Below are 12,841 nucleotides of genomic sequence, written 5' to 3'. Positions count from 1 at the left end.
TCTTCTACTACCACCTTACAATTTTTTTTAATAGCCATTAATTCTGTCAAAAGTGAGGCTAGTGAGCAGCCTCACCTTTTAGTATCAGGTTCAATTAGGGGTACATTCTCTTTTGAAGAAGAGGAAAAAAAGCAGCTGACAGAAGTGTTACTGCCTGTACTGTAACTGAGCAAAACATTAACATATTCTCTTTGGTCAGTGCTAGAGGTGATCAGCAGTATCACAGCTGAAAACATATGCTGCTGCAAATGCAGACTTATTTTTGTTAAAATATGCTTTAATGTGGTGGACAAATTCATGGTACTAAAAATAGGGGCCCCTTTATATGGTGCCGATTGTGGGATTTATTATTCTGTTATTTAAGATAATGGTATGTTGCAAGGTCAGGAAAAGGGTCACAGTTCTCAGATACAGAACAGCCTTAGAAATAGTCAGAAAAACCAGCAACTACAGAACATGAAGCAAAAATAATATTCTGTTGTCCTCATAACGTTCTAATTTTCTTCAGTTGTCCTAAGTGTGATAAGAGCTTAGTTCTGAAGCACACACAGCAGCTCTGTTCAGCATTCCTGAACCTTGGAGCAATTTCTACAGCTCAACTTACCTTCCTTCAAGGGGAGGCTTGACTGAAAGCAAGCCCCGTGTTTCTGAGGCGTGCTGGCAGGAGTCTTCTCTTTGCAGGTGAGGCAGGCAGCACACAGTGATAAAGGCTGTGTTCCCACGCTGCCTGTGCCATCTGCTGACATTTGGAAAAATGTCCATCTGACTTTTCATGGGAGCATTCTCAATTTTGAGGTCATTCTTGATGCAATTCAGGCTCTGGTGGATTAAACCAACAGAATTTATATTGTCCTTCTGATGTGTCATGGAAAAAGACCAGCAAAATTTACTTGTCTCCCAGCTGTATGAACTCGTTATGCTTTATATGACAGATATTTAGAGATGTTAAATTTGCCATCTTAATTTGAAGAAAAGGAGTTACATGTTTTTATGTTCAATCTGAAATAGTGTAGCTATCATTCATCTTATTGTATTAAGTAATTTTAAGTAATTTCTTCAGAGTATTTATTAGATTACATAGCTATCACTTTGAATTTTTTATAATACAGATGGTATTTTATGGCAATTTCCTATTTTTTCCTCCAAATTCAGATCGTGTCTATTTTATTCTTCATTCTACAAGATAATTATTTACACACATACTTACCTAGACACAGGGCTGCTTACATTGGTGCTTAACTGAAGTATACTGTGTTTACAAGGTTTAACATGCCATTAATTAATGTGGACATGGAAACATTTTGAAGTTCCTTGAGGTAAAAGAATTAAAATATCAATTTGCGTGCTTCTAGATATACAAGAATACAAAAAATAACCACGTGATTTGCACAGTACATACTCAAATTGAGTGAAAAGGCAAAATGTCAATTAAATTAAAGAAAAAATATTGCCAAAATACTTAATTGGTTCACGATGGTTTGTCTTTGTTTGAAAAGCAATTGTTAAGAGACCTGTTGGGTTTTGTTATTTTTTCCCACTTTCAGCTACTTGCTATCATTTAAGGTTTCAATTGCTTGACTTAGAACTGGTGGATAATTAGTAGTGTGGATAACTGTGAAAAACATGTGCAGTAATTTAGTTCTTGATTCTTTCTAATTGTCTGCCCATTGGTAGTTCGCTAGGGGTAAGTAGCTCATTACTCAAACACTTAAAATGGAAAGTACTGTAGAGAGAAAAATGCTCTTATTAATAAAATGGTATTGAAAATGAAAACCTTTTTAACCAAACAAGTCATTATTTGACAAATCTACCCCCCAAAGCTGTTGTTCACATCATGTAAGAAGAGTGGGGTTGTGAGGAGGAGGGAAAGGGTAAGGTTGGTAGATAACATTCAGCTTGCACTGTGATTGAAATAAAGATGTGTCTGTCCTTAAAAAGATAAACACAATAAAATATATTGGGATACATCAAACTGGGCAGCCGTTTGTTGAAGGTAAAGTTCATGGGCCTTAAAGGCAAATACATTCTATTAATTAGGGTAATGGAGATATTTTGAACCTCAAATCTGCAAACAAAGTTCACAGTAAACATCTTGACTTGCCTGCAGAAGTACTTCAGAGTCTAACATCTTCTGAGGTTGCTAATCCTGCTGTTCAATCCACTCCTTTTGAAGTGTGCTTGGGATTTGAAGGCATGATGCAGTATTTGTGCATAGCCTCCCCGCATTCTCCGTAAGTCCTTCATGGCAGTTTCCTTTTCTAGAGCCTGTGACCAGAGAGGAGATTGTTCTTGAGTTGTATCCTCTGATCAGAGCTGTAACACATATCCTAGACAATGAACAGTGCCTTACAGTCCCTGGATCTTAACCAGGTAGTGTGATGTGAAATATGAGGGTAGAGACTTTTGTTAAAAGTTCAAATATTTGTTTTAGTATTCAAACCTAATATACTACTGAATGTTGACAGAGAATTCTATATTGTCATAGTAGTATGGCTTGAAGGATTTGAAAGTTCACCTGGAGACACCTTTTCTCTTACCAAGTTTTCTCACATATGGCTAGATTTGTTCATCCAAGTTCTTCACCTGTCAAAATACACTATTTCATATGAGATCTTAAAATATAGCACTATTGTTTGGGTTAAGTTAATTTTGAACTAGGCATCAGATCTCCTCAATCTTCTCTCTTAAGCTAGAAACAGAATGTAAATTTAATGAGGTGGAATAAGTATCTGAATATCTTCATTTATGTAATTTTTCTTCAAGCATCTATTTCACCAGTCTAACAGTTCATTGCAGTCGAGCTTATGCTCCAGATAATTTTTCCCCTCCGATTGTTTACTCCACTCACAACTTTTAGGTGAAGAGTTCAATTTGATGTCATGCTTTGCACTGTGATTTGGACAAACTCTGAAGGAATGTTTCCAGCTTGCATTATGTGTAACAGTCGATGTATGTGAATTTCTTATTTTCAAGTAATGTGATGTCATTTTCTTCATGACTTGTTTTGGAAGAAAAAAATGCACAGTTTAACTCCTTTTCTCTATTTTTTCTTAACAGATTTGAAGAACTCGTGAAAAAGTTCAAAGTAGAATATCATGCTGGTGGTTCCACTCAAAATTCCGTTAAAGTGGCCCAGGTTTGTTCTTCCTTAGCAAAGAATTCTTGATAATTTCAGGTGTTGTGTTTGAATCTGCTCTGTGTTGTCTGTTTTGTCACGAGCACTGTAGAGTGGCTACTTGTGATTCTGTTGCTCAGCCTATGCTGATAGTGTTGTATGTGACTTGTTTTGTAGTTGTTCTTTTTAGTCTTTTCACAAGTGTTCTGTTAAGGTTACAGCTCCAGCTCCAGTGTACCAGGAGTGAAAAGCTTTTGTCAAGGATGTGTGCTGGAAGGAGAAGAGGTGAGGGCAAGGTCACTAGCTGCATTTAGGAGTCTTACACTGAGAAAAGTCACAATGACAGTGGTTAAACACTGAAGTTGTTGAGTTTCTGTGCTTGGAGATTGAGTCCTTTGGTCAGGCAGATGTAAAGTTGAGGCTGATTTGGTGTGTTGGAGTGGAGAGCTGCAGAGGTCCTGTCCAGCCTGCACTGTTCTGTGATTCTAACCACATTTATCCTGTAAGAACTTCAAAGTTTGTCCATAAAATACTGAAACATAAAACTTTCTTTTATACAATGGGAACGTGTCTTGGTACGGGTGTGATGAACAACAGTAATGATGAATTTGGTTTCAGGTATAGTAGGTTTTCTAGAACTAAAGTATGCTTTTTGTCACACCACTTTTAAGGATATAACTGTGTGCATATTTTCATATTATGAGAAATGTATAAATTCTATTTAAAAATACAAAATGATACTTAGGACCTTCTTGTTAATGATCCTGGAATATTAACTTTGAGGCTCCCTATATAATTAAAACTGACTGCCAGATAGCATTAAATGCACATTTGGAAGAAATAAAATTATAATGTAATAAAGGTTGCCCCCCCCATAAAAAGGGAAAAATAACTGTCGTAATTACTGCTCTTTTCTACAAAATAGTTGCTTCTTTACTAATTTTTTTATTTTTTGAAACCCCTAATGTCTTGAAAATATTTTGGATTTTAAAAAAAGTTGCATACGTTTTATTGCATGTAGCATTGTCATCCTGAAATGGTTGTTTTTAAAATATAGTCAGCTTTCTGAGCTTCTTTTTTAGCCATGGGGTCAAACCAATTTTTTGCTTCTGATAACTGTGATAAACTCAGAGTTTCTAAACTTTAAAGTGTTCAAAGAGCCCAGGATTTTAATTTCATCTCTCCCTGAAGTGACCTCTGTGGCATTAGCTAATTTATTAGTAAACTGTGTTTCATTCTATAACTGTCATTAATCTATGCTTCCAGGTATTGTTCAATAATTAGACTATGAAGTACACAGAACTAACCTAGAGTCAAGGAAATAGATGGAATTTAAATCAGTGAAATGTAGGTATTTCTGTGTCAATGTGCCTTTCTTACACTGATCAGGTTTTGTCAGTGAACTTTTCCTTTATCTTGGCTCGGAGCTGGGAGCCTCATTCAGCTCCAGTTGCCATCTGGAATTGTATTTGTCTCCAGAAGGTTTGTCATCTCCTAGTTTCTGTTTCAAACACGATTGAAACTTAAACAGTTGTGCATGAATAACACAACATCACTAGAAGACTTCAAAAAGAGAGATGGGAGAATGAGAGAGAGAAAAAAAAAGTGAATTCTGGAAATCTTGAAAGAAGCTGTTATTCTGTAAGCTTTAGCAGAAAAAAAAAAAAGAGGATAGAAAAAAAGTAGTTGAAATGTAAACCAAAAATTAAATTAGAAATTCTGGAAGAGTTTTTGCTGCAATATTCATCGGCGGTTTAGAGAGAAGGAGTGTGCAAGTAACCTTAGAGAGAGCCAACTTAAATATATATTAATTTGTTGAAAGTAATGGGAGAAATAAACACTATTTCAGGAAGCTTATCTGGTGACTGAGAAGTAAAGGACCAATAAATAAATTCAGGGTGCTGAGGTAGCCACACTCAGAGTGAATGTGGATTCTCTGTGAGAAGATGTGGGGAAGAAGTCCTAAGAATATAGCTCTTATTAATTTCTCAACATTATGGGAAAAGCTTGAAAAAGTGTGCTATAAAATGAGAGATAAACCTGAAAGAGTTTTCTCCAACTGTTTAAAAGTTGGTGAGAAATAATGACATGTTAAGAAAGGCATCCTTGGACGCCTGGCTACAATGAAATGCAACTGAGTAGAATGGTTGGAAATGAAAAGATGTCTGGCAAATTGCTTTTTTAAAAGTTGAGTTCTGAGTGGGAAGTGTTTATTACTAAGGGTGTAATAGGAAAAGTGCAACTATAAAATGATCGGATTAAAAAAAGGAAGAACTCAGGAAGCAGCTCAAGGTTATGGAATTTTTGTTTCCAATAGATAGACCCTCTTTAAGGGTCAGAAAAGCAACACTATGTTGAAAGAAAAGTACCCCAAGGCATTGAGTGGGAAAACTTTAGAGTATATAATGTGTTTTAAAAGAGAAGATGAACCTGTGAGATGCTTGCTTACGAGGTGTATGGTGATCATCTGCTCATGTGTATGAGCACATCATCATCTCTTACATGTGCTCATATATTTTGGATGCTTCCTTTGTACCTGCACAGGTAGTGCAGGTAGGATTGTCTACCCAAGTAATGCTCTCTCTCTCTGTTTCTGAGCAGGGTAAGGCAATTTCTTTATGAAAAAAAGAAAAAAGTCTTAGAAATACTTTATTTGTCATGTGTGAAAAATTTGAGATGGTAATCACAGAAAGAAGCAATTCTGAATTACGAAGAAAACTGGGAAGAAAATGACGCTTAAATCATGGGGCTTGGAACTAAAATTTAAAGCAGCATCAGCTATAAAGGAAGTGAAGATTTTAGAAGTTTACAAAGAATTAACCAGAATTGCAGTTAAGCTGTGAAGAGCAGAGTTAGATTTTATGTTTTTTTTCTAGCATGTTAACAGAAAGGAAAGATGTGAAGTGCAGCCACGAAGAAGAAATTTGGCTGGTAAGGTACGAAAGGGAATCTGGATTTTTTTTCAGTGTTGTCTTACAGCAGAGCAGAAGGACAGTGTGTGGCACTCTGCAGGACTGAACAATAGTTGGAGAGCATAGTGAAAATCAGAAAGCTGAAGGTTTGCCCTGTCAACTGCCCAAAGCTGGGTATCTCAGCAGGGTCAGAAAAAGTGAAAGGTCTGGACATGTGAGGGACAATAGAGAAGAGTTTTGGTTTTTTCTGTAGAAGTGCTTCTAATGTACAATGGAGATATATTTCCACAAAATGAAATGTGGAAGCAGAGTCACATCATACATTACAGGGAAAGCTCTGTAAAAGGAAAGGAAAGTGCAAAGGAAAAATTCTTCTGTTGCAGAAGAAATACAGAAGATTGTTGGATCAACATTGAGAGGATGGAAGATAAATGACAAAGGGGAAAAAACTCAGAAATATCACACTCTTCAAAAGTGTATTATATCAGCACTTATATAAGTACAATAATATTTCTTAAAAATACCTGCAAATGGTGAAGGGGAGTACCAAGAACAATGTAAAAGTATTGAAGGGCAGTACTAAAGCTCTTTATGGTCATGTTTTCTGGAATATTAAAAGTTGTTTGAACTGATCCTGGAAAGAGTTAGGGAATCATTATTATCATAGCTTGACTCATGATATGAAGGAGGGCAGGGGGAAGTGATTGATATATTCCAGAAATGACAGTAGCAGGCATAAAAATTGAAAAGATAAAATCAATGAGACAACAGTTTAGTCATTCCTTAATGAGATTAAATTAACAGCAAATTATGCTTCAGAAATACTAATTCACATTGGGAGAGTAATGGTGACAGAATAAAGTGAGGAAATTGGAGGCAGAATGTGAGAGAAATGACAAAACTGAGAGAAAAGTTAATAAGTAATATGGAAAAGTAGAGAAATCCCAATGTTGCTCTGATTCTGTATTCCCTCACTTGTCCCATTCTTGTTTCTTCCTTACCAATCTGCTTTCCTTGTCAACTCTAATCCTTCTTGCATGTAAATTTGTTCACCTGCAAAATAAAGATGGCTAACTACAACAGACTGAGTACTTACAAGGTCTTAAAGAAAAGTCTTATTGAAGTATCTTTTTGTTTGAGACTTTAGTACTCGCTGGAAAATAGAGACAAAATATAAAGATGGGAAGAGGGCAAAAGGAATAAAAAAAGGCTTTCCTGACTGCAGTACAATACAGAAAACAGATGGAATCCAGATAATCAGTAAAAATGCAGGTAATGTGCACCTAAAGGTGCTATATTACTATTAGATACAGTTGTTGGGTTGATTTTTTTTTTCCTAACCCACCAATAAAACATGTTGATAATTTTGTTGATGAAGTTTCAATTTATCAGGCATCAGTCACTAAAAACTGCTTGATAATATTCTGGAAAATGAGGACTAGAGAGGATGACTGAATTGCAATCCTTTCATTTCTGGAATAGAAACCGAAGTTTAATTTTCCTGTTTGCTTGGCATTAGAATTATCCTTTTATACTAACTTTTAGTTTTGCTGTATGTTTGAAGTTGTGATGCATTCTTAAGAACAAGAAGTGTCGGGGTATCAAATTGTAACTGCAGTGTGCTTCTCTGACCTTTACTTGTCTCATTAAATTTTGGCTTTATATCTAATATGATATGTGACATCTTGCTTTAATCTGAGTTCTTACAATCTCTCCAAATGATTAGATCCATTATATTAAATCTATAAAATATCCATACGTGTAACTAACTGCATGCAGTTCATAAATAAAGTATTGTTGTAGGGTTCTGCCAACTAACTAAGTTCAGATTTGTAGAGACAGTGTTTTACTACTACTCAGCTTCCTTTCATAAGCCTGTGCCCATCTAACAACAGACATTGATTTGGAAAGGAGAAAAAAAAATTCTGAGTCTTCTAATAGGGCTCATGACTTTAAAGTATGTAAAGCAAATAGCTTACATGTGCAGAGAGGGCAAGTATTGCTGACCAGGCTGTATTTGCATGATTTTTATCAGCATTTCTTTTGCTTTTGGAGTGCTGAGGTTACAACTGCCAGAAATAGTCTTTGAAGTTTTATCTTTCTAACACAAGTGCTGGATTTCAAGTTTAACTTGTTAGAATTTTATAACTTGGATTTCAAACTACATGACCTTGGCAACAAACAGCACATTTTCATTCTTGTTTTTCTGGAAGTTCTTACAAAGAATGCCACAATCTTCATCCTCAGAATAGGTGCTCTTGGGTTTTGTCCTATTCTTAATAGCTTATTTTTATTCTACCAATTCTAGTATTGCTGTGGATCTAACTTAACAGCTAGAGTCCTATATTCTGTTGTTTATTCATCCTTGGTAAAATTGTGAAATTCCCATTACACAAGTTTTATTACTGCTGATGCAATGTGAGCTTGGAAGCATGTAGCTTGACACATTTCAGCTCCAATTGCTAGGACTGGCAGGTAAAGGGAAAACGTAAAATAGAATTTTTGGGAAGCTTTCATATAGATACTCTTGGGAACTCACAATAATGTTTGTATAATCACACCTGAGAAAATCATCATAACTCCCTTTCTTTTTCTGCATTGCTTCTTGCCATCTAATTGTAATCTTTCCATTTATGAGCTGTACAACGTTTTTGGGAAAAGCCTACATCCTGTCATTAGATACTTCAAAGGAGTTTGGCTTTAAACTAGACTATGTCATTATTTACTCTTAATAAAGTGTTGATTGGAATGACTTTTAAATGAGGGATAACATTAAGAGAGAATAATACGCTAAATTATGTTGAACTTTTGAATTCACGTCAGGGAAGTGTGGCACTTTTTGAATATCAGCCTCTATTTCAAGAGCTTGTAAATGAATCCAAATTTTCATTCTTCCATTATGATTAACTTGTTCTGTTAATCTAAAGGGATTGTGTGTTTTAGCATTGTAATGAACTCATAAGTTGGAGATTTTAGCTTTGAAAAACGAAAAAATTCATGCTTGTTTATGAAAAGCGGTATGCTCTAAAGGCTTAGAAGTATTTTAAATTTTTACTACTTGTAATGTGAGTAATTAGCCAAACCTTGCATTTATATTAAATATGTCTGTCTACTGGGTCACCTCATGCTTAATCAAAAAATAATATGTAAAATTAAAAATTTATCTGTGAAGAAATACTTGCAGGCATAGAACTGCATTTTATTAGCAATATGGGCTGTAATCTTGTAAACATCTAAGTAGCTTCATTGGAACTGATTCCATGCTTTTGAAATGAACTTTATACCTATTTGCCAAGAGGTATCCTTGGCTAAACAGTATTTACTGAATGTAATCTACAAGATCCATATCACAGCGATCCATCAGTCCTTTAGTGATTTCTTCCTCACTCTCCAATCATTCTGTATAAATGAGCTTATAACTAATGAATGTATTCTTTTCCTCACTTGTGAGAATTTCTGGGTTACTTCTCTGCAATAGATTAGACTGAGGCATAGGAGGAAGCAGACTCGGCTCAGGAGCAGGCCTCCAAATGTGTTGAACATTTATAACTAGCACGGAGATAATGGAAAGGCTATCAGAGGGGTCACACCAAGCATGCTCTCAATTTTTTCATGTTGATGCAACTTTGCAGGAACTGTCATTTTTTTAATGAAATCAATCATGCCATCGATTAGAAATGTTCTACTTAATTGTGTGCTTAAAATCACTTACACAGTGAATAGCTTTCTCCAAAAACTGCTTCTGGACTATCATTCCAAAAAAATGCAAGTGAGTCCCCTAAACTTTTTCTTCCTACTTAGTGAAGGAAAGCTCTGTATCTTTCTATTGACCAAAAGCAAATAGGTCTTTTTTTTTGCTCAGAGAGGTAGGTTTTGTGCTTTCTGAACCATTTGGACCAGAATGTTAAATTCCTCAGAGTTAGTTTTGGCCATACGCTTGATGTTCCTTAAGCAGCTTCATTTTCATTCCTTAAACAGTTCTGCTCATATGGGCTTGGTGGCCCCATCAAACATGTGTTTCCAATATTTTCAGTAGTTTAATCCAGCTTTTAAGAAAATGTACAAAAGAGTCTCTAAACCATTTTCTGTTTGTTTTGGTTTAATAAACTTAAGGGTAATAGCCTTACCCTCTCTTCAGAAAAAAATCATGAGGTGTGAGCTTCTTTATATGCCAGGTCCTGGGATAGCATTCTCAGTGTGGTCTTCTGTCAGTACCATGTCCTGTCCTGCAAGTGCACATACCTGCTTCTCAAACCTGTTCCATATAAAAGAAGATAAACCAGACAAAGAGCTGGCACTTACAGCTAATTTTTTCTTATTTATACCTTCCTAAAATTTAAATGCTACTAGCCAGTTAAGTGGATTTCTCCAACACCTGTCCTCAGTGCTCTGTGACCAGTCCTAATCAATGAGATGTATGCTTGCTGAAGGAGTAGCAAAACATGCCTCAGAGCTAACTAAAACAGTTGTTTAAGTTTGTCTCTCTGGAAATAAGCAGTGGTTATTCCCACTGTGGCAGAGATGATGTCCTGTTGATAGTGTCACAGTGGACAGTACCACATGCCAGTGACATCAGTTTCCTGAGCTGCTTATACTCTCAAGCATGTTCTGTCATTCATGTGTATTTCCACATCAGTCTGTGTCGAACATCACAGTGATGTGTCCCTGCTTGTTACAGAGCCGACAGCCTTTCCTCATCAGAATTAAAACATGTAGCTTGGGAAAATGGTGTAATGCTTCAACTGATCAGTACAGATGTCAGAGAAATCTTATAACATTTGAGAGCTGCCTAGATTTTTTTGGAATGTCTTAGAGAAAATTGCCCGACCTTCTCCTCAGCTGTAGCTAAGATGATTTTCAAAGCCTTATTCAGAGCTACGTGGACAGTTCAAAAAAAGCAACAAAACCTTTTCATCCTAATGACAAACTCTGCAAAAAGGTAAGCAAATTTCCCCCCCAGATTACAAAGCTGGGAACTTGTCAAGCTTTCTTTGTGCTTGTGAAGGAAGCCCATCCATTGTTTATGTAGTTATGGATCAAATGATGAAAGATGCAGCAGGGCACTGGAGGATCTGACTTTTTCAGATTACTGATAGTGAGACTTTTTGCTGTACACTGGGAGTAGCTGTGTACAACTGTGTGTATTTATAGACCTGGGAATATAATTTCAGCAAATACCAGGATGGTCAGAAAATGAAGGTCCAAAGAGCCTGTGGCAGTTTTTCAGATTCTGAAAATGCCAGGTCCCTAAATCTGTCCTCTTGAAAATGAGATCGTTGCCATTACACCATTGTCAGTTTGACAGCAGACTTTGTTATGAGACAGATGGTAACTGTTTAGCATTGCAAGACAAACATCCTTGTGTGCATCACTTTGGTGTGGAATTGAGTGGTTCACTGCTGGTCCTATGGACTTACCTGTCTGATGTACCAGAACCATGTTCACTTGTTTTTTTAGATCTTGCTCCTGGCCAGCAACATCAATAGCATTGTAGGAAGACCATCTTTAAAGTGATTTTGGATGTATTTTAGAAAAAGAGAAAAGGAGTTGTACTATCACATTCCTGCTAAATCCATTCAGACAGAGCCTTGAAACTCTCTCTTCAGTGTGTTTGAGTGAGCTTCAGCATATATATGCAGCCTCTGTTCATCCATCCAAAAGTGTAATTTATTTGAATGATTAGAAACTGTTTCCGTATTCTGGAGTAATCAAACATCAGTCACCCACATGGGATCAGAAGGCACTGTATAAATGGTGGCAGTTGCTTCTTTCTGGGTGTGCTATTCAGCTGCCTGCTGCTGGACTCGGCTTATATGCCTCTTTAGCTACATTAACATCGTGTTTTGAAGTTGTAAAAACTTTTTCAGATTTTTCAAACGAAGGAGTTTAGACTCTTGTCTCTAAGCTAATGTCCACCTGAATGAGAGGACTCAAACTTCATTGTTTTTTGATTCTGTTTTCTCCTGAGCCAACACCACTGTTAACTTGTAAGACATGCTATATATGAGTGATATTAATTAGCATATTCCCTAATTTGTGCTTGTCCTGAAAATTAAGCTGTTTCTGGCTAATGCAGTAATTAGTGCAGGCTGGGATTTTCCCTGAAGAAGCAAAAATCTGGAAGCATGAGTGAGCCACAGAAAGGGGACCTGGTTCCAAGGGTGCCATGATGTGAACCCTCCAACGTGTTTGCATGCAGAACAGTGGGACTTTGTCAGAACCGTTTGCCCCACAAAACTTTCCATGCCGCAGTGGGCTGATGCCTTAAGTGACATTTATTTGACTTGCTCCCATTAGTTGACACTGGAAGGAGAATGAGTGCTTGATTTGGCAATCTCAGAAGAGAGGGTAAATCCCTGCGCTTCACTGATATTAATTTGGCGTGCCACTCAAGCCTTGGGAGCTCGGGAGCTGTTTTATCCTTAGCAGCTCAATAAGTTACATAACTACATCTTTAGCAATTAATTAATGTTAAGTGATGTGATACAGTGGGGAGTTAATTGCCCTGGAAATCTGAAATGCCAAGTTACAGAGGCTTCTTGCACATCTCTAGAATGCTTCCTATTGGAAGTATGCTTTTTTTTTCCCTTAACACAAACACTGATAATCTTGCTGTTAGCTAAGAACTCCATGCAGGTTTTGTAATATACTATTCCTGGAGATCTCGGGCTTCCCTCAGAAAGTGTAAATATACTGGTATAAGTTCCTTACACATTTTTTAGATGTATCTATAGGTTTGTTGCCTAAAACCATTCTTTTCTCTCCTTCAATGATTTGTGCTCAGTCCAAGAGGATGTATGTCTGATTTTCTACT

The 12,841-nt window shown here is 36.6% G+C and overlaps 1 protein-coding gene across 2 annotated transcripts in view; it reads left to right on the top strand.

Moving 5' to 3' along the window:
- Nucleotides 1-12,841, top strand: part of ADK (adenosine kinase) — a 271,853-nt gene that overhangs the window by 67,140 nt on the left and 191,872 nt on the right. For both annotated transcript variants that reach the window (XM_014879843.2, XM_014879844.2), the window contains exon 4: nucleotides 3,058-3,136. In XM_014879843.2, the coding sequence (XP_014735329.1) occupies nucleotides 3,058-3,136 (79 nt within the window). The remainder of the gene's footprint in view (nucleotides 1-3,057; nucleotides 3,137-12,841) is intronic.

Source organism: Sturnus vulgaris, chromosome 8 (genome assembly GCF_052056855.1).
Source record: "Sturnus vulgaris isolate bStuVul1 chromosome 8, bStuVul1.hap1, whole genome shotgun sequence".
Taxonomy (NCBI): Eukaryota; Metazoa; Chordata; class Aves; order Passeriformes; family Sturnidae; genus Sturnus; species Sturnus vulgaris.
Note: the sequence above shows the minus strand (reverse complement) of the source record. Positions and strands in the feature narration are given on the sequence as shown.